At 33.2% G+C, this 23,076-nt stretch overlaps 1 protein-coding gene across 6 annotated transcripts; it reads left to right on the forward strand.

Moving 5' to 3' along the window:
- Positions 1-188: 188 nt before the first annotated feature.
- LOC105332641 (uncharacterized) lies at positions 189-14,998 on the forward strand. Of its 6 annotated transcripts, none has more exons than XM_066072549.1 (14): positions 189-470; positions 4,481-5,467; positions 6,250-6,417; positions 6,652-6,819; positions 7,142-7,309; positions 7,632-7,799; positions 8,255-8,422; positions 10,501-10,668; positions 10,992-11,159; positions 11,589-11,756; positions 12,079-12,246; positions 12,676-12,843; positions 13,167-13,334; positions 13,872-14,998. In XM_066072549.1, exons 3-14 carry the CDS (start codon positions 6,252-6,254, stop codon positions 14,249-14,251), a joined length of 2,226 nt encoding a protein of 741 aa, XP_065928621.1. In that variant the 5' UTR covers positions 189-470; positions 4,481-5,467; positions 6,250-6,251; the 3' UTR covers positions 14,252-14,998. The 6 variants fall into 6 exon arrangements, with proteins under 6 accessions (XP_065928621.1, XP_065928617.1, XP_065928620.1 ...); XM_066072545.1 differs by having other exon boundaries at positions 4,481-4,679; positions 4,963-6,417; XM_066072548.1 differs by having other exon boundaries at positions 4,481-4,679.
- Positions 14,999-23,076: the final 8,078 nt, after the last annotated feature.

The raw sequence follows: 23,076 nt of genomic DNA on the forward strand, positions 1-23,076 counted from the left end.
TTATTACTAAGTTTTAAGGAAATATAGGAGATTAACAGTGGAAACAGACATAAATAACATGTTATTTAAGTCATGTTATTTATGTCTCTGGTGGAAATGACAATTATATATATATATATATATATATATATATATATAGTTTTAAACTTGGTCAATTGTCTGGTCAACTGCAAATTTATGAGCTTGTTGTTGGGTCTTTGTTTAATTGTCGGGTCATTTTTGAGCTGTTGGGTCATCGACCCAACAATTATAGACCCAACAATTAATCGTAGCTCTATTTCCTTACAATCGGAAAAATTTGTAAAATGAACTGTTTGTCTGTAACCTGAACTGTTGGGCCTTAATTTCCCGTGAGGGTCACATATTGTCATTGTCCAATCAGAAGTCGCGTGAAAATGGCGCGAAATTAGATGCGGAATGAACCGAAATTCACCGAAGACCCACGAAGTGGTTGCAACTATGATGCAGAGGTATATATACATTTTTACATTTACACTGCTTTAATAGGGTCTAATGAATTAATTTGTAATATAAATATGAGCACTATCAAAGATTGATATATATTTGAAAGGTATTATGTTGTTGAAAGGTATAATGCTTAAGAAACTTTCGTTTTTTATTGGAGTTCGAAATTCCTCTGCCAAACTGAATTGTTTTGACTATACTTAAAAAGTACAGAAACAATTAAGGATTTTAAAAGTATTAAGGTTATATTCTCTATTCTTTATAACATTTGAGTGTAGTGCCTGTATGAACCGAACCAGGTCCGTAGGAAAGAATTTCACTTTGGAAGGGGGAGGGGGGTGGGGGCACAAAATTCCTTTACTGACAAAAAAAAAATAACCCCCCAAAAAAGAAGGTCGTCAGATGTTATTATTGAGGGGGCACAAGCATATAATAGCTAATGTTTTCTATCAGCACAAGACACTAACCTAGACCCAAAATGTAGTGACACTTCACTTTTCTTTCAAAGCAAATTAAGAAGAAGTTTTGAAGATCAGGGAGATATGATGCACAAATCCACTAGCCCTGTCTAGGGCATGTGTCCCATAATTGTCTGTGTCCAGTTCATTTTGTGATCAGGCAGGTCGATTTCCAGACAGACTTGTCTGATTAGCAAGAGAATCTTTTTACCTTCGAAGAATATTGTGAATATAATTTTTTAAAAATTAATATTCCACAGAATTTTTAGCCACTAGCTGTCATGCCCGTACCAAACATTCTAACAAATGCTCATGAACAGCTCATGAGAAGCACATGAGAATCTAGTAAGAAATGTATGCAAATTAGGTAGGAATTCATTTTGTTCATGTGCAGATTGTTAGTCTCTGTTAGGGAGGAAAATACTAAGCTAAATGCACATGTACAAAAATTTGCTCTCCTGATTGCTCATGAGCAAAATTCTATTCGAATTGCTCGCGTAAGCAACCGGCTATACAGATACATTGACAGTAGATTTTTTTTCTAAGTTCAACTTTCTCACATGAGCAAGAGGTTAGGAAACTGGACTTATTCAGTATATGCAGTATCAAAGTTAAATCAAAATGAAAAAAAAAATTACGTCCTATTTCCTCACGTAAGCAATTGCAAAATTCTGTTGACAAGTACATTTTGACACCCCCTCCCCCACTCCGTTTTTTTTTTCGTGAACAAACTTTTTTGGGGGGTTTTTTGGGTAATGTAATATTCTTTTTTTTCCTAAATTCAATTATCACTCAACTTACTATTTAGATATGAGTATCTGACAAAACCGCTTGATATTTCAATTTTTCGTAAGCTGTTTGTGTCTACTTTTACTTTTGTTTTAATGTAAAGTTACCTGATAGTCTGGTTCTCGCTCCCGCCCAAAACGTCTAGTTTTGAAATGATGCCATCAGAGTTCAAAAGGGTTCAGTATCTTTTCACTATAGATATTGTTAATTGACAATGGTGATCAAGAGTAAGTTGCAGACAGTAATACTGCGTTTGCCAATTGTTTAGTAAAAGCATTTTGATTACGGTAGCTAATGCACTAATGTTTTTAAGGAGTTAAACAAGCATTAACAAGAGTGAAAGCTTTTGATTGTACGTGTCATAAAAAAAATAAAGACGCTAAAACACAAACTTTATTGACATATATTTCTTATAAAAGAAACTTAACAAAAGAAGGTGTTAACATCAAACAATATGCATCATTTGCACTAAAGATAGAATCTAAAATATCTGTTTTATCGGCTCCACTTGCCGATAAAACTCGGTTTGCGACTGTTAAATCAACATTAATGGTTGAAAATAGTAAATGAGAAGACTTTATTCCCCAATTGTTTTGAGTTACAAATTAATGTTGAATAATATTATCGATATATCTTTCAGCTCTTCAAAATTCTTTATATTTGTTCAGATTTGGGCAAGTTAATTAGAAATTCTGACAAATAACATTAATGGGGTTGGAAACTAGATGGATGGACAAGTGGATATATTCACTTATCAGTTACTGGTAATATTGAGGACTGATGAAATTTTTTCCTCTCAAAAGTAGATAATGAAAATGTTGGGTCTTGAATATATTGCTGTTGGGTCTAAGACTCTTGGATATATGTGTATGTAGCACAGTATTATTGGGTCATAAACATGTGACAGGAAGTGGCATGGAAAAGAAAATGGAAGAAGAAAATCTCCTTGTAACTCTCCTTATAACGGAAATAATATCATCCATTTTCTTGCTTTTCATTTGTGTAGTTATCTTCTATGTTAGTGTGAGGTGGACAAGGTTATTCCTTTCATGGAATACAGACATGCAGTAAAGAAAGGTATATGTATCACTATTAAATGTCTTAGTATTCTATCTATGCATTTGAATGCTTTTCCATGCCCTAATGTTCATCTGATGTATGTAAATTTTTCACATAATTGCCTAGAGCATCAGGCAAGTTAAGGATAACCTTTTCTATAGTGTGAAACTAAAGATTGAAAGCTAGACAACTAAATTTAGTGTGTGCAGATAATTATCTGCATTTTAACAACAGTTAGCAGAAACAATTTTACTGACATATCCGTGTTACCTTTTTTCCTATTTTTTTTTTTACACTATTGGATCAGTCTGTCTCCAACAAAAGGTGTGACACAATCATTTCATGCCAAATTTGTGTGCCTTTTCCTTGAAATGTTCTATTGAATGGTTGTTAACTTGTTGATTGTTAAAAATTACCATAAGAAAAATATAATAGTTGTTGCGGATGAAATTTTAAAAGACGGGTGCATTAAATGACATGAATAACATTTCGGAAGGGTATAACATTGACACAAACAACTCAACAGGCAGAAAATTATCATGAAATTCCATTAACATGAATCCTAGAAGACTGAAAAGATTGAATGTCAGAATCTCAACCTTACTTTTCACAATCTAATAACTAATTTTGTCTTAAAACCAAAGTGAAGGAAGTTATTACTGTATTTCTTCATTTAGCAGTATACTCACTGAATACCATGCCTTATCATAACTTGAACATGTAGTCATAACAGAGCAGAGACATAGTTGTTGTATAATTATAATCACTAAAACAATGTCTATAATATTAAATAATTCAATAAACTTTCATAGTTCTTCACATTGCCTGAAAAAAAGATGTTGAGTTTGATATTCTAATTCAACATGAACATGTTCGATGGTGTCTAGTCAATTTGAACCCTGCTCCATTTAGACAATAGCATAAGGCCCCTCAACAGTGTTCAATGTAATTTTGACATTTTGATTAAAACTAAAAAAAATTATTAGGTCACCTGAGACACTCAGTTGCTATCTTCAAAATTCAAACTCAAAATGATCTTTTGAAATTGTTTTTTCATGTTCAATGCCATTGAAGACTTTCAGGCTTGTGATTTTTCCTTATCTGAAAATACCTGTATTAAGCACACCATCTTTCACTTTCATTTGGCTGATGATATCACATTTGGAATTATCCTGTTTATTGATTTTAAAAATTCCTGTCCTTGAAACTCATTGAAATAAAAACAAAAAACAAGCTAATTCAAAGAATCTGTGTCCCCTGCTTATGGAAAAGAAGAGCATGTACAGATCATTGGGTGTTTGGGGGGGGGGGGGGGGGGGGGCTTTAAGAAGGGTGGGCAGGGCCATAGGGAGTTATGGTATAAAACTCCAAAGCTTTTTGAGAAATTGCTGGAAATGAAAGTTACACATAAGACAGTATGAATTTGATAGGGGTCTTCCTTAGGCCATAGGGAGTTGTTGTGTAAAATATTATTGCAAAAACTGAGAGGCTTCTCAAGATGTCAAGTGGAAACACTTAACAGGAAGTGTCACAGACAGACAGAAATATGGACAGATGGATGGACAGACAGACAGACCGTAATCCAAACTTTTATTGGGGGACAAAGGACTTAATTTCTTACGACATACACATTTTCCAGTAGGATCAATTTTAATATCAGCATTTAACTCAATGTTACTTAGTGTGTATATGCAAGTTTTCTTTCTCAGGATTGATGCCTCGGAAGATGACGGCTCCATGGCAAGACTTATAAATGATGAACATATAAGTCCAAATGCTAATATAAAGGTGCTTCATGAGGGGTTTGCAGAGCCCCATCTTTGCAGTTTTGCTGTTAATGACATAAAAGCTGGTGAAGAAATCAGATACAACTATGGAAAGAACGTTGACTTTTCTTGGCGAAAAAAGGTAGTTAAAATTTATTCTTCATAACCAAATTAGGCTCCAAAAAGTCACATATATTTAAATGAAGTCAAACACATTTTTAAGTATGCTCATTTATTTAGATTTCTCATCTTAGCTTCATGAATGTAAAAGGAAACTTTTAGCATAATCATAAATGTCTCAAACCAGGATGTTTTAAACAGAATCTTGTAGCAGATAAGAATTCAGAGAAACATAATTTACACAGTAGATGCAAGAATACATGATATATTTAGGTTTTACTCAATAGTGTTTGAATATTTTTTAGAGATTTTTAAGATCAGGTAAAGGTAAAGACTTGTATTTTGTTGTTGAAATTTTGGTTTAGTTCGTTATAGCTTCGCAAAAATGCAAAATGTCTGAAAGCTTGAACTTTGGAAAAGACAAGTGAGATATTTTTTAAACATGTAGTTTTGCATCTTGTTAGATATACTCTTTTCTTGTCCAGTTCCATTGCAGATACAGTTATCTAAAAAAAGCATTAAGTAATAAAGAAATCCTTGATATTTTATAGTTAAGGCAGCCTCCTTAGACAAAGAAGAAACAATTTTTAGAAATACATGTAATTGTTTTGAAAACAAATTCAAAAAGCAGTGACCAACACAGTTGCCAAATGAAATTTACTAGCTGTTTATCTTTTATGATTACTTGTAATCATTTATAGCATTATATATGAAAAATTTATCAATTATTATTTTAGATTTTTTATTTATACTTGAGTACTTAATATCGTGAAATGGCCCCTAGACGCCTAGCCGCAAGAACGATAATTTGTGAGTAGATGGTTTATGTAATGCTTTTATGTGGATTTCAGGGCCATTAAATTAAAAGCAAGTAATTTAATTAAAGGAGTAGAGATTCTCGTGATATAACAATACATAGTATTTATTTTCAAAAAGTTAGTCAATGATCTATTATCTCGACAATAAGAAGGCTTTCAATACATTTGCATTTTTATGGCAAATGAAATAATTTACAAAGGGTTGTTCTGTTTAAATTTGAAATTCATTTGTTTATGTGTGGTGAAGGTTTCTTAAGATTTTAAAAACTTGAGGTTTAAAAGCATGCTAAGAAATTTAAAATGTAGAATATAACTTTTTATCTAGTGCATAAATGATAATTGATGAAACACAAGTGGATAGCTATAGTGTTCTCGTTCAGTGCCTTAAGAACCAGATCCATTTTTTAAAGCGCTAAGCATAGCTCAGCGCTTTATTGTCGTTAGACAACTACTTCCGGTGCAACGAATAACTGCCCCCTATGAGCAGAAGTTTACATCATTTAAACTGGTTAGGGAACCAGTTTCAGGAGTTTGTGCACATAACTGCACGGGCTAGTACGAGCTATTGTGAATTTATTGTACGGGGCTTACATACATCATTGCAGGGGCTGCCACGCAGTGATGAGGAAATATATTACGCATACAGAAGCTGAAATGTTATATACATATATCTTTTATACTAGTATACAAACAGAAGCTTGGTTAGCGCTTTTCAGTACTATCAGTACTTTGATTTACTTTTGGTGACTAACAATGATTCAATCCATATTGTAGAAATGAGATCTGATGAAACACAGGGTGACCGAGGGGTTTTCAGCATCAGTGAGGAAAACCAAAGGTATATATTGGCAACCTGCACAGGAGAGACTGGGCTCTACACAGAGAAAGATAGTCATGGCTCTAGGACACCCAGTGAAACACTTGCAGAGGATTCCAACAAAGGTGATATATTTAATACATTTGTATGTAATAATACATTTTGAACACGAAAAATTTAATGATGTACTGACCACATACTTGCTCATTCTTTAACCCAAAACCTTTGGTGTGGTTTGACATGTGTGACCCAATAGTTCAGATACATGTTCTAGACTCTTTTTTATTGCAAAACTTGACTCATTTTGTTTTAACTTTCTGACAGTGTATCTAGATATAGGATATGATTACGTATTGTAGAAATGAGAACTGATGAAACACAGGGTAACCAAGGAGTTTTCAGCATCAGAGAGAAAAACCAAAGATATGTATCAGCAACCTGCATAGGAATGTCTGGGCTCTACACAGAGAGGGATAGTTATGGCTCTAGGATAACCAATGAAACACTCATTGAGGATCTTGGCAATGGTAATGTATTTGATACATTCATATGATTCACAATATTGATTAACTATTAGGCCCATGTTTCTCAGCAAAATTGTCCACATGTTGATGCTTAGCAATGGGTTTGTCTTAAATATTACCCCATATTATAGGGTCAATGTTCTTAACAGGTTAGATTAGTATTGGTAATTGATACATGTAAATGTAGGCCCTATAGTGTGGTCTGACATGTGTGACCCAATAGTTAAGATACATGTTCTAGACCTTTTTTCATTGCAAACCATTACTTATTTTGTTTAACTTTCTGACAGAAAATCTCTATTTGGAATATGATTATATATTGTAGAAATAAGAACTGATGAAACAGAGGGTGACCAAGGAGTTTTCAGCATCGGTGAGGAAAACCAAAGAGATGTATCAGCAACCTGCATAGGAATGTCTGAGCTCTACACAGAGAAAGATAGTCATGATTCTAGGATAACCAATGAAATGCTCCTTGAGGATTTTGGCAATGGTAATATATTTGATACATTCATATGATTCACAATATTGATTAACTATTGGGCCCATGTTTCTCAGCAAAATTGTCCACATGTTGGTGCTTAGCAATTGGTTTGTCTTAAGTGTTACCCCATATTATAGGGTCCATGTTCTTAACAGGTTAGATTAGTATTGGTAATTGATACATGTAAATGTAGGCCCAATAGTTTGGTCTGACATGTGTGACCCAATAGTTCAGATACATGTTCTTGCCTCTATTTTATCACAAGACTTGACTCATTTTGTTTTAACTTTCTGACAGTGTATATGTATTTTGAATATGAATACTATTGTAGAAATGAGAACTGATGAAATTCAGGATGACCAAGGAGTTTTCAACATCAGTGAGAAAAACCAAAGATATGTATTAGCAACCTGCATAGAAAAGCCTGGGCTCTACACAGAGAAAGATAGTCATGGCTCTAGGATAACCAATGAAATGCTCATTGAGGATCTTGGCAATGGTAATGTATTTGATACATTCATGTAATGTATTTGATACATTCATATGATTCACAATATTGTCTAACTAATAGGACATTATTTTCAGCGAAAATTTCCAAATCTGGATGCTTAGAAATTGGTTTTGTCTTAAATGTATTGGTAATATATTTGATACTTTCATAAGATTCACAATATTGTTTAACTATTAGGCCCATGTTTCTCAGCAAAAATGTCCACATGTTGATGCTTAGCAATATTGGTTTGTCTTAAATGTAACCCCATATTATAGGGTCCATGTTCTTGACAGATTAGAACAGAATTGGTATTTGATGAATATAGGCCCAATGATGTGGTCTGACATGTGTGACCCAATAGTTCAGATACATGTTCTAGACTCTTTTATTGCAAAACTTGACTTATTTTGTTTAAACTTTCTGACAGTTATTTGTATTTGGGACATGATTGTGTATTGTAGAAATGAGAACTGATGTAACACAGGGTGACCAAGGAGTTTTCAGCATCAGTGAGGAAAATCAAAGATATGTGTCAGCAACCTGCATAGAAAAGCCTGGGATCTACACAGAGAGGAATAGTCATGGCTCTAGTACAACCAAGGAAACACTCATTGAGGATCTTGGCAATGGTAATGTATTTGATACATTTGTATGATTCACAATATTGTCAAACTATAAGGCCCATGTTTTCAGCAAAAATGTCTACATGTTGATGATTAGCATTTGGTTTGTCTTAAATGTAACCCCATAGTATAGGGTCCATGGTTTTAGCAGGTTAGAATAGTATTGGTAATTGATACATGTAAATGTAGGCCCTTTAGTGTGGTCTGACATGTGTGACCCAATAATTCAGATACATGTTCTAGACCTTTTTTCATCGCTAAACATTACTCATTGATGCTGTGGTTCCTCAGGGTTCAGTACTTGGTCCTTTCCTATTCCTGCTTTACATTAATGACATTACTAAAGGCATTTCAAACAATATTAGATTATTTGCAGATGATACTTCTCTATTTGCTATTATTGATGATGATGTCATACAACAAACTTTATCAATTACTCTGTGAGACCCAATAGTTCAGATACATGTTCAAGACCTTTTTTCATCGCAAAACATTACTCATAGATGCTGGGGTTCCTCAGGGTTCAGTGCTTGGTCCTTTCCTATTCCTGCTTTACTCTAATGACATTACTAATGGCATTTCAAACAATATTAGATTATTTGCAGATGATACTTCTCTATTTGCTATTATTGATGATGTTGGCATACAACAAACTTTATCAATTACTAATGACCTTGACATAATAAAAAAATGGTCCAACACATGGGCTGTAGATTTTAATGCAAATAAAACTGTAAATGTTGACTTTACGAGAAAAAATATAAACTATCCTGCAATTCTGTTTGGATATAATGGTGAAATCATAAACAATAAAAAAAAAGTCATGTACATTTAATAGGCTTGTATCTACAGTCTGATGGTGGTTGGTTCAATCATGTTAATGGTATTGATGAAAAAGCATGCAAAAGGTTGAATATATTAAGATTGCTCAAGCATACAATTGATAGAGAAACACTGGTTAAAATATATATGGCTTTTATCAGACCTATACTGGAATATGGTGATGTTGTGTGGGGCAACTGTACCAAAGAAAACTCTGAATTGCTTGAAAAAGTACAAATTGAAGCAGCCAGAATAATAACAGGGTTGAGAGTTAGAAGTATCTTATGTAGCGAACTTGGCTGGGAAACCCTTCAATCTCGAAGGGATAAACATAAGCTTATTCTTTTCTAGAAAATAATTCATGGTTTAGCACCGCAGTACTTGTTAGACTTAATTCAACCATACTTTCCAACTAAACATGCATATAATCTTAGGTCTAATTGCAATTTTTACTCTCTGCCACTATGTTGGACTACTTCTTATTACAATAGCTTTATTCCGTCTACAATCAATTATGGAATAATCGTGATGCAGAAATAAAACATTCAACATCTTTGTCTATTTTTAAGTCAAAACTCAAAAACCAAAATATACCCAAAACTTGCAAACACTACAGCTTTGGCAATAGGAAAGAAAATATTATTTTATGTCAATTAAGGAATAAAGCTAGCAATTTAAATGCTCATTTATTTAAGGATTTCTTAATTTCTGATAGTCGATGTACAAACTGTGGGTCTGAATCTGAAGGTAATATACATTTTTTTCTTGAGTGTCCAAGATACACTCAACAAAGAGTTAAACTGTTTAATCAATTTAATGACATTAGTGTACCTTTTCATATTAACTATATTCTAAATGGTAGTTCTGATTTTTCATACAACTTAAAATGTAAAATTGTTTCTTATGTTCATAGTTATATTATAGCTTCTAAACTGTTTTGATTTTTTTTTTTTTTTTTTGTATATGATTCACAATATTGTTTAACTATTAGGCCCATGTTTCTCAGCAAAATGTCCACATGTTGTTGCTTAGCAGTTGGTGTTGTATTAAATGTCACCCCATTTTATAGGGTCCATGTTCTTGACAGGTTTGAAAAGTATTGGTAGTTGATGCACTTAAATGTAGGCCCAATAGTTTGGTCTGACATGTGTGACCCAATAGTTCAGATACATTTTCTAGACTCTTTTTTTATTGCAAAACCTGACTTATTTTGTTTAAACTTTTACAGTTATTTGTATTTGGGACATGATTGTGTATTGTAGAAATGAGAACTGATGAAACACAGGGTGACCAAGGAGTTTTCAGCTTCACGGAGGAAAACCAAAGATATGTGTCAGCAACCTGCATAGGAAAGACTGGGCTCTACACAGAGAAAGATAGTCATGGCTCTAGTACAACCAAAGAAACACTCATTGAGGATCTTGGCAATGGTAATGTATTTGATACATTTGTATGATTCACAATATTGTCAAACTATTAGACCCATGATTCTCAGCAAAAATGTCCACACGTTGTTGCTTAGCAGTTGGTGGTGTATTAAATGTTACCCCATTTTATAGGGTCCATGTTCTTGACAGGTTTGAAAAGTATTGGTTATTGATACATGTTAATGTAGGCCCAATAGTTTGGTCTGAAATGTGTGACCCAATAGTTCAGATACATGTTCTAGACTCTTTTTTATTGCAAAATTATTTCATTTTGTTTTAACTTTCTGACAGAATATCTGTATTTGGAATATGATTATGTATTGCAGAAATGAGAACTGATGAAACACAGGGTGGCCAAGGAGTTTTCAGCTTCACGGAGGAAAACCAAAGAGATGTAATAGCAACCTGCATAGAAAAGCCTGGGCTCTACACAGAGAAAGATAGTCATGGCTCTAGGATAACCAATGACATGCTCATTGAGGATCTTGGCAATGGTAATGTATTTGATACATTCATATGATTCACAATATTGTCTAACTAATAGGACATTATTTTCAGCGAAAATTTCCAAATCTGGATGCTTAGAGATTGGTTTTGTCTTAAATGTATTGGTAATATATTTGATACATTCATAAGATTCATAATATTGTTTAACTATAAGCCATTATTTTCAGCAAAAATGTCTACATGTTGATGCTTAGCAATTGGTTTGTCTTAAATGTAACCCCATATTATAGGGTCTATGTTCTTGACAGGTTAGAACAGAATTGGTATTTGATAAATATAGGCCCAATAATGTGGTCTGACATGTGTGACCCAATAGTTCAGATACATGTTCTAGACTCTTTTATTGCAAAACCTGACTCATTTTGTTTAAACTTTCTGACAGTTATTTGTATTTGGGACATGATTGTGTATTGTAGAAATGAGAAGTGATGAAACACAGGGTGACCAAGGAGTTTTCAGCATCAGAGAGGAAAATCAAAGATATGTGTCAGCAACCTGCACCGGAGAGCCTGGGATCTACACAGAGAAAGATAGTCTAAATTCTAAGACAACCAATGAAATGCTCATTGAGGATCTTGGCAATGGTAATGTATTTGATACATTCATATGATTTACAATATTGTCTAACTAATAGGCCATAATTTTCAGCAAAATTGTCCACATGTTGATGCTTAGCAATTGGTTTTGTCTTAAATGTAACCCCATATTACAGGGTCCATGATCTAAACAGGTTAGAATAGTATTGGTAATTGATACATGTTAATGTAGGCCCAATAGTTTGGTCTGAAATGTGTGACCCAATAGTTCAGATACATGTTCTAGACTCTTTTTTATTGCAAAATTAATTCATTTTGTTTTAACTTTCTGACAGAATATCTGTATTTGGAATATGATTATGTGTTGCAGAAATGAGAACTGATGAAACACAGGGTGGCCAAGGAGTTTTCAGCATCAGTGAGGAAAACCAAAGAGATGTATCAGCAACCTGCACAGAAAAGCCTGGGCTCTACAGAGAGAAAGATAGTCATGGCTGTAGGATAACCAATGAAACGCTCATTGAGGGTCTTGTCAATGGTAATTTTTTGGATACATTCATATGATTCACAATATTGTCTAACTAATAGGACATTATTTTCAGCGAAAATTTCCAAATCTGGATGCTTAGAAATTGGTTTTGTCTTAAATGTATTGGTAATATATTTGATACATTCATAAGATTCATAATATTGTTTAACTATAAGCCATTATTTTCAGCAAAAATGTCTACATGTTGATGCTTAGCAATTGGTTTGTCTTAAATGTAACCCCATATTATAGGGTCTATGTTCTTGACAGGTTAGAACAGAATTGGTATTTGATAAATATAGGCCCAATAATGTGGTCTGACATGTGTGACCCAATAGTTCAGATACATGTTCTAGACTCTTTTATTGCAAAACCTGACTCATTTTGTTTAAACTTTCTGACAGTTATTTGTATTTGGGACATGATTGTGTATTGTAGAAATGAGAAGTGATGAAACACAGGGTGACCAAGGAGTTTTCAGCATCAGAGAGGAAAATCAAAGATATGTGTCAGCAACCTGCACCGGAGAGCCTGGGATCTACACAGAGAAAGATAGTCTAAATTCTAAGACAACCAATGAAATGCTCATTGAGGATCTTGGCAATGGTAATGTATTTGATACATTCATATGATTTACAATATTGTCTAACTAATAGGCCATAATTTTCAGCAAAATTGTCCACATGTTGATGCTTAGCAATTGGTTTTGTCTTAAATGTAACCCCATATTACAGGGTCCATGATCTAAACAGGTTAGAATAGTATTGGTAATTGATACATGTTAATGTAGGCCCAATAGTTTGGTCTGAAATGTGTGACCCAATATTTCAGATACATGTTCTAGACTCTTTTTTATTGCAAAACCTGACTCATTTTATTTAAACTTTCTGACAGAATATCTGTATTTGGAATATGATTATGTATTGTAGAAATGAGAACTGATGAAACACAGGGTGACCAAGGAGTTTTCAGCATCAGTGAGGAAAACCAAAGAGATGTATCAGCAACCTGCACAGAAAAGCCTGGGCTCTACAGAGAGAAAGATAGTCATGGCTCTAGGATAACCAATGAAACGCTCATTGAGGGTCTTGTCAATGGTAATTTTTTGGATACATTTGTATGATTCACAATAGTGTTTAACTACAAGGCCATAATTTTATAGCAAAAATATCCACATACTGTGGAATCATTTAAATTTGTGCGGGCCAATTTTCGTGGACTGTGACTATTTTGTTCATTTGCGGGAATGTAATTTCGTGGATGCGTCAGTTACTGTTTCAGTAACGAAGATAACTCGTTCTAAAATTGTTTTCGTTGAGGATTTAAATTCGTGGGGGAGGGCCACCCACGAATTCCACGAAAATTGAGCCCCCACGAATTTTAATGATTCCACAGTATTGATGCTTAGCAATTGGCCTTTGTCTTTATTTAACCTCATATTATAAGGTCCATGTTCTTGATAGGTTAAAATAGTATTGGTATTTGATAAATATAGGCCCAATAATGTGGTCTGACACGTGTGACCCAATAGTTCAGATACATGTTCTAGACTATTTTTTATTGCAAAACCTGACTCATTTTGTTTAAACTTTCTGACAGTATATCTGTATTTGGGATATGATTACGTATTGTAGAAATGAGAACTGATGAAACTCAGGGTGACCAAGGAGTTTTCAGCATCAGTGAGGAAAACCAAAGATATGTATCAGCAACCTGCATAGAAAAGCCTGGGCTCTACAGAGAGAAAGATAGTCATGGCTCTAGGATAACCAATGAAACGCTCATTGAGGAAACTCAACATTCTAGGTCTATTGGCTTTGTGTCAACAAGAAAATACTGTATATATGACGAAGTTAATGCCTTTTGTTATGCAAAAAGGATTGATTCTATGCCAGTGTATGATGATTATGAAGGAGTTTTTCGAATTTATTTATTCTCATCGAAGAAAGCTTTGCAGACCATTGAATTTATTGAAAGAAGAAATTTAAATGCAATGTTTGTAAATTTTGTATAATTTAGCCCAACATGAAGGTATTAAACTAATTAGATTGATAAAACTATTTTTCTGAATATGTTTTGGAATTTTACTGCTATTTCTGTCACAGTTTCTTGATTTTTTTTACTTTTAAATCAATCATCAGTGAGTGAAGATCTTTTTTATTGGGCTCATGCTTTAATTATTATGCTACAATATGGTGTGCAACATGTAACACTTACATGACATACTAGAAGTTTATCAGAAAAACATTGACAATGAAGACCACAGGAATGATGTGTTTGTCAACAAATGAGAAATAAACATGATATTTTGAATGCTAGGTTAAATTGATGAATATTCAATCGAATGCATATAGAACTTAAATAAAATGGAATTGAGAGAAGGGTAAACTTAAACAATTTATTAATTAATACAATATATTAATTTTGTTTCAGGTATCCAAAAAAATTACTGTATACATACAGAACTTTACAAAAAGGTTTTTTTTTTCATTTATCAGATTTGTTGATTTTTTTTGAATTTGTGCCTATGCACTTTGACTTTCTATGGAAACCATTATGACATACATGTAGCTACAATTTTAGAAGCTGACCTGGATTTTCATGTACTTTACTGTACAATGTAACATTATTTTGAATGCATATTGGATTTTGTGATATACACTATTGAAATATTGATTTTTTTAAATTAAGTTTTCTGCTTATACATATTAGTTTAAGTTTTCCTTTTATGCACCAAGTAGTAATAAATGAAATTATCTTTCATGTTGTTATTTTCGATTAAGACGACAGGCAGATAATCCAGATACCCCCCCCCCCTTTTCTTAACAAAAATGTCTGTGTAACATGTGCCTGCAGTGCACAGGGAATACTACATGTATGAGAGACAAGTGACCAGAAATGAATAATTTCTGAATTGTTTGACTGTACACTTTTGGAATAATATTTTGCTATTAATAGTACTGGCCATGGAACTGAAGAGTTCGTGTTATTCTAAAGTGTCCATTTGACTATGTAAAACATTTTTTAATTGATGATTTCTCATGTACACCAATAGCATATTGTTGCAGCCCAGTTCAAAGTATTTCGTTGTGGAGGTCTCATCTTATCGACGTAATCTTACCTCGACGTGTTACTCGGTTGCGATGAAATTATCAAATTTTAGACAGTTTTTGCAAGCCAAGAGAATGTAGATATTGCATTAGACTTTCCCTACGGTACCAACAATTTGACCTTCGAGTTTGACCTACTTTTGAAAAATTTACCCTTGGCCATAACTTTAGAACGGTTGGTACTTAAGGGTTTTCATATTTCGCATGTATATTCCTTAATTGTGATAGGTCAGGTACACGACCTTTTATGGAAAGCATTTTTCAACACATGACAATGTTTTCGTCGAACCCATTCTCCAATCAATTGAATGAATCGCAAAGCATGGCGGTCTACTACGTGTTTACGACTAATAGCGACATGTGATTCTCGTTGGTTTACTGCATAATATTAACGTGGTCCCCGGAAAAACCGTACAGCTTCTTTATTTTATAAGGCTGACATTGAAAGTAATAATTGCGCACCTTATATGTTTTTAAAGTAATGCACAGTTTCTTTTTTTAGCTAATATATTTTTTATAATTGGGTCAACGACACAAAACTATGATCTAAATGCAAAACCATATAAACAGTAACTGTTGTAAATTAATTTATTTTTAAATAATATAATGATAGCTTTCAAGAATGGCAGAAATTAACGGAAATACAAGTATAAATCGATCATAATTGATTAGACCCAACAACTTATTTTGGAATATATATACAATTTTCAACAATAGGGTCCAAGACCCACTTCTACAGTTTAAATGCAATAGGCATATATACAATTGGTTAACAATTTAGTCTCGTTTTTATGCTATACATAGCTTCCTGACGTGAATTTGGATATTATCATTCTGATCCCGTCTTCGCATAACTACAGACAACATTTGGCCCAATAATTCATAAATACAGGGCAGACCCAATAAATAAGGAAGTTTGAGTATATATATATATAAAAACGAATAAGTCCTTGGTATAGGTAACGATATAGAAAAATGTTTTCAGTAGACGATAACACAATAATCCATTTCTTTCAAATTTAATCCAGAGCGCTTTCGCCTGATCGGCTCTTCAGTGGATTTCAAATTATAACAGAAATAACAAACGTTGACGTCGTTATTATGACGTCATAAAGTAGACAACGTCACGAACAGTGTAAACAATATTTGGAGATGGCGGCAAATATTTTTTACAAACACATGTAAACGTAATAAAATATGTACAAATGATATTGTTTTAAAATAAGAGGTTATTGAAATGAAAGCTAAATAAAGTCAATGCAGAATAAATAATGCAATTATCGATTAAGTTTAGGTTTAAATTTTTTTATGAAATATTGTTCTTTTGCAAGTCGCAGCTGATCACTTTCCTCGCGGACTTTGTAAAATGGAAAAATTTCAAACCGGCCTCTCCCGCACATATCAAAATGTTCACTACACGGAGTGTTACGAACAGAAGGATCCCTTATCTGCTGCTTATGTACCCTCACACGGTCGGCTAGTTTGGTCCCTGTTTGGCCAATGTAATTTTCTCCGCATCCATTACAGGTCATGCAATAAATGATGTTTTTAGATTTGCAGTTCATATTAGAATTGACTTTGAAAACTGTACCGTTTTTAAATGAAATTGTTTGTCCTGTCTGAATATAGGCGCAAGTCCCACATCGAGAATCCTCGCATTTTGAAACCCGAAAAATTTCTTTAGTCGAAGTAAATTTGGCTCTTGTAAGAAGTTTTTTAAGGTTAGGGGGTTGTCGTCTGCTGTAGATAAGATTTGTTTCCTTTATAATATCCTTTAGAATTTTTGACTGATGTAAAATCGGTAAACAATGCCTCGTGGTATCGAAAATATTATGATTTCTAGGATTGTAGGTTACGACAAACGGGATCTCTGTGGAACTGTTTCCGGGTGTTTTCTCCCTGTTGAATTTTCGTAGTTCAGAAATAGGTACTTGTTTTGCATTTCGTATGGCTTCAGCCACAAGACCGTCGGGGTATTTTTGTCTACAAAGAAATGTTTTGAGTTCCTCCAATCTTTTGTTCCTTCTTTCTTCATTTGAAACTATTGTGCATATCCTTCTGGCCATATTAAATGGAATGTTGCGTTTCGTATGAGCAGGATGACATGAATTAAAAAGAAGGTACTGGTGACTGTCTGTTTTCTTGTAAAATAAATCGGTAGAAATATTGGTATTTTCCTTAATTATTAATACGTCCAAGAAGGGGAGCTCTTTCTCATTGGTTTCGATCGTGAATTGAATGTTTTCATGCAGATCATTGAGTAACTTGTGAAAATTTAATAAATCGTCGCGTGATCTGTTCCAAAAAATAAAACAGTCGTCCAGGTAACGCTTCCATTGATTTTTTATGTAATTTGCAAAATCATCTCCAAATATTTCATGGGTTTCAGCATACATTTTTTCCTCAAGAAAGCCTAATACCAAGGTTGCATATGTTGGTGCAACTTTAGTGCCCATTGCCGTTCCTTTGATTTGTAAATAGTATTTATCGTCAAAAAAGAAATGATTGTTTTCAAGAATGAGTTGTAATCCTTCCAATATAAACTCTTTTGGAAATCTTTGGTCAATTTGGTGACCTTGCTTGTCCATCCAGAAAGAAATTGCTTCTAGCCCTAAGTTGTGCGGAATGTTCGTATAGAGACTAGTGACATCAAAGCTTACTAAAGTGGTGTTGTTTTCCACGGTTTTTGGTAAATGATTTAGAAAGTCCATATCGTCTCGGATAAAACTGGGTATTGTATTACATAGTGGTTTTAGAATGATATCAATCAGGTTACTTAGTCTTCGTGTAGGGCAAGAGGGACCGGCAATTATTGGTCTGAGTTTTAAGTCTCCAGGTTGTGGTAATTTGATATAACTCGAATTTATTATTTCCATCCCGTCTTTTAGTTCCTTTGATTTGTGAATTTTAGGAAGTCCATAAAAATTACTATTCTTTGTTTCAAAGTTGACCAGATAATCCATTTCTTTTTCAGTCAAGTGATTTTCAAATTTTTTAGTGAATCGTTTAATTTTGTTCATGGTTTTACTGACTTCACACTCCTCTATTTCTCTATAGAAATGACCATCGTTGAGTTGTTCGAGGACTAATTTTTTGTAGTGTTCTTTATCCAGTATCACAATGGTTCCTCCTTTATCCGCTTGTTTAATTATAATGGAATCGTCTTCTATAAGACTTTGAATTGCATTACGTTCTTGACTGCAAATATTGTTTTTTACTGGAACGTTGCTTTCATTAGTATGCGCTGCACTTTTAAGACAATGTATATATTCCTCTAAGTGTTTATCCCTATTTGGATTAGGCTTAAACTTACTTCTGTTTTTCACTAGAGATACATCCGTGCTATCAGAGTCCTGAAAAAATTCCCTCAGTCTTAGTTTACGGCAGAATTCTTCAGTGTCATAATAACGACGTCAACGTTTGTTATTTCTGTTATAATTTGAAATCCACTGAAGAGCCGATCAGGCGAAAGCGCTCTGGATTAAATTTGAAAGAAATGGATTATTGTGTTATCGTCTACTGAAAACATTTTTCTATATATATATATATATATATATATAATCCCCATGTATAGACCACACACATATATATATATTGTGGTCTATACATGGCAGAGGCGGATCCAGCAATTTGGAAAAGGGGGGTTCCATTTGATGAAAATCAATATGTGCAAAATTCATCATTTGTCTATAAACAAGGACTTTTTGAACGTTTTCCGTGCGTATACAACTGTATTTAATAAACATTTGACTGCCGTCATGAGAAAAGGGCCCTTATCTTTTGACGTCACAATGCTCAGAAAACGACGTCAAAGTAGCGGCATTGTAAACGCAGTTTTTCTATTCGCTCTTTCTATTTTTGTCTGCGTCTGTGTTGTGCTTTTTGAATAACTAGAGTCTGGTCTTGTTTTAGTACGGCGATTAATATTTTTTCAATCAAATATTACATGTTGATTTAAAAAATAAACATTAAATAAATGAAATATATATATGTAACGTCAATATCTAAACACTTCGAACGCGTGGTATTGCACACACGTTGATGCTAGCTGAAATATCATAAAAATGCTGCTTTTGCATCAGCTATAAAACTTAAACACCACATTTTCCATTTTAGTGTGTGATGAAAATATATATCCTCTAATATTGGGACATCACTTTTTTAAAATAAACCATCGTTGGAAACCAAAGGCCCGTCTAGCATACGCTTACTTATTGCGTATGATTGAATGCGACTAATCGTTGATTTACGATGATGATTTATAAAGTATTCTGAGTAAAATTGTAGAACTTTAGTTTGCATTAGCAATACATGTATGATTTATTAAAGTGAAAACAAAAACTACATTGCATACTCGTTGTTGATAAGTGGGGTTGAAGGCCGAGACATGCCGAGTCAATGCAGAGCAGTATTTTTCAAATTAACAGTTATCTGCGCAGTAATTACATGTACAGTGAAACAAGAGAGTCTCACTTGCTTGTCGGAGATTAACGGCGACAGCCGAGCGTTTGGTTGAACGAGACGAGAGTTCAATATTGATTGGATCTATAAATTTTCCAGAAATATTTATATCACTGATACATAGTTTAATTGAATTTATTTTATCTTTAAATATTACTTTACATGATTCATATGGGGTTTTATCAAAATTCTTGTGTCGAGAAAGTCCGAAAATTCATATTATAAAAATGTGCGTAATTCAAATACAGATTAGAAACTACCTGTACTTGTCATGCAAAATAACATATCATTGATTTTAAAATATAAAAAAAAAACATCGATAAAATCAACTCCCGTTATTTCTTGGTACTTTGATTTTAATAGTTCAGCTCACGGGAGACGAATCTACATCACTTCTTAATAAGTCAGAAGGAACACGAGAGAAGGGCTATGTCTCAATTATTATACATTTTTATGTAAAGTGCCTTTAATAAAACAACATAAAATTATATCTGTCTGTACGAATGAAAAACTTGTGTATTATTTGAACGCAACATATTCTTGTGCAACTTAACAACCCAAATTCACGTCATGTGTGTACTTTTTGAGCTATTTTCCGTAAAATTATAAAAAATCAATTATAACATGCCAAAAAAACTCACCACATTTTCATGGATTTCTAGCATTTTTATATGATTATTAATATTCATCTTAAATCAGTAACGTACATGATTCAAAATTCCTTATACTAAACAGGTTTGTACATGTAAATGCGGTCATTATACTACCATACTTTTGATATCAAGTCGATAAAATTGCCGTTTTATAAAAAAAGAATTCACGTTTATCTATAAATATAATTAAAACACTAGATGTGCGACACTTACAATTGATAACATGCATGGACGTACAATTCACCTTCATAGATGATGGTTTCTCGTCTTTCCTTTTTTAAACAAATTTCGATGATACTGCAGTCAATGTGATTTCGACCTATCGATAAACTGCATGGTTAGAACTGGACCGAGGAGATTTCAGTTTTTTCAGTTTTTTACAGCTGTGAATTACAATTTTCGTCAGAAATAGAGGGAATCATACTAAGTGGATGTAAATTTAAATCTAGAAATATAAGATGCCATTTTTGTTAAAATCGTTTTTCCAAATTTTTGTTGTGGGAACTTAATTCAGTGAGATAGTCAAAGCCGATTTTTTTCACCGGTAATTTCATAAGAAATAAGTATTGATAACGTATGAAAGAGAAGAGAAATCGGGAAAATAATTCAACACCATATAACTTCCGAGTGTCAAAAACAGCTATTGATTTTAAACTTGCGTAGAACTGTAAAGATACTTAAAAATTAATATCAGTAAAATGCGATAAAAATTCCGTGCAAAAGGTTGATCAAAAAGAATAAATGTTTCTCTTTTTAAAAAGAAACTCGTGTATGACACAAAATTGAGGAAACCTAGGCATCAAATTTAACAATCTTTATCTTTGTTATATGCTAATTTGTCTCTCTGCAGCTTAAATAACTTTGATGCATTCAAAGGTTGGGGAGAAGTTGATATTTGTTTTCTTTAAATATCCTTCATCTGTCTATATATCTTATTTTCGGGGGTTGGGGGGGGGGGGGTTGCATTTGGATTTATCGGAAGTGTATCTGGTTTAGCTGCAGAACTTTAACTATATCTGGATATTAAAAATGTTTTGCTCTCTTTTGTTAAAATTGTAAGAAATCTAGAAATTGTATAAAATTATAAATTTTTTCTACTTCAAACAATTAAAGACGATGTGGAAGGAAGAATAAAATAAAAAAATAATTGCAAAACAAAATTTGACGTTCGTGACGTCGTGACGTTTTCGACCACCTACGTCAAAGTCGTGTTAACAAGTCTTATATACTAAAATAGTCATAAAATGCTTAAAACACACAAGATCTTGGATATCTTTGTATATTTGTATTCAGAAAGAGTTGTCTCATCGGAATTGATAAAAAAGTAAGTTTGTGAAATTTTGACCTCAAGGGCCCTTTTCTCGTGACGGCAGTCATTTATCTCATCACTATCTATTTCACATCTATATCAACATTAGAGTGCACTGCATTATTGAGTGTTTTGCCTTTTTTGTTTAGGTAAGGAAGATTTGCGTTATATCTAGCCTTAAGAAACCCAACTTTCCAGCAATGAAAAATTCAGTGCGTCTATGCTTGATAAAAAAGAAACACTAAGAAACAAAACACAACTCAGACTAATTATGACAAACTATTAATAAATGGATATTTTGGTAAATTTTTTTATGTCTTTGATGTTTTTAAATTCTGAACTATTTATCGATTTTGATTTCTATTGATTGCCTTCTTAAATAAAGGTCTAAATGACATGATATGACAAAAGAATGGGGATAATTTATCTGCATGCTGAAAAGATGGTACGTGTGTAATACAATGGTAAAAGCAATTGTCGTCCCAGGGAACTTGATGTGACCTCTGTAATGGGTGCGCTACATCATCCGGACTGGTACAGACGCGAGCATTTTAAAAAAAAAAATTGAAAAGTTGTGCATTTTCATAATGGTTTACATATAAACCATTTACAAGGTATGTTTGTAACAGAATTTCCGATTCTTGGAAACAAAACAAAAAAGGCTTTCTTTTGTGTTTAAAAGTGGGTATGAAGGTAGCTAGCATTCCAGAAAAATAGCATAACCCGCATAAGCGGGTCATGTAGTTTTCTTTGTATTTTTCGTATGAAACGAAGTAAAACTCATCTATTATAATTATTTAGGTTAATTAACTAAACAATACATTTGAAAGCGGCTTTTTAAAGTAAAACGAATGCGTGTACTCGTATTTGAACCGTTAAGTCGTTTTACTCGATGGCTTGTCAGTTCAAAACTGTACGAACTATATTCGATTAAAAAAAAAAAAGAAATAGAGTAGAAAATACATTGTAAATGTTATTATAAATCTATAATACTGCTTAATTTTATGTATTTTTTCTTTAATTTTCCACATGTTTACTCAGTGTAGTAAACACCGGATGCTTAAGGGGAGTACAATGTACTTTATTTCGATAAAAAATCGATAGGGTTTTTTTTTAATATAAGAACAAAATTATGGGACGTAGTACGAAATTATTTAAATAAGCAATTTTAAAATGATTTATTTGAGATAATTACAGTATTTCTATTATAAATGGGAAAAATTGTCTTTAAATAGGCATTAAACGTTTACAAAAAAATTCATATGTCCCAGAGAAAGGGGGGGTTCCGACCCCCGGAACCCCCCTC

The sequence above is a fragment of the Magallana gigas genome, chromosome 9 (assembly GCF_963853765.1).
Source record: "Magallana gigas chromosome 9, xbMagGiga1.1, whole genome shotgun sequence".
NCBI classification, from domain to species: domain Eukaryota; kingdom Metazoa; phylum Mollusca; class Bivalvia; order Ostreida; family Ostreidae; genus Magallana; species Magallana gigas.

Coding starts and splice junctions, on each gene's coding strand:
- LOC105332641 (XM_066072549.1), top strand. CDS start 6,252: ATGAGATCTGATGAAACACAGGGTGACCGAGGGGTTTTCAGCATCAGT. Junction 7,310..7,631: donor CCTTGAGGATTTTGGCAATG/GTAATATATTTG, acceptor ATACTATTGTAG/AAATGAGAACTGATGAAATT. Junction 7,800..8,254: donor CATTGAGGATCTTGGCAATG/GTAATGTATTTG, acceptor TGTGTATTGTAG/AAATGAGAACTGATGTAACA.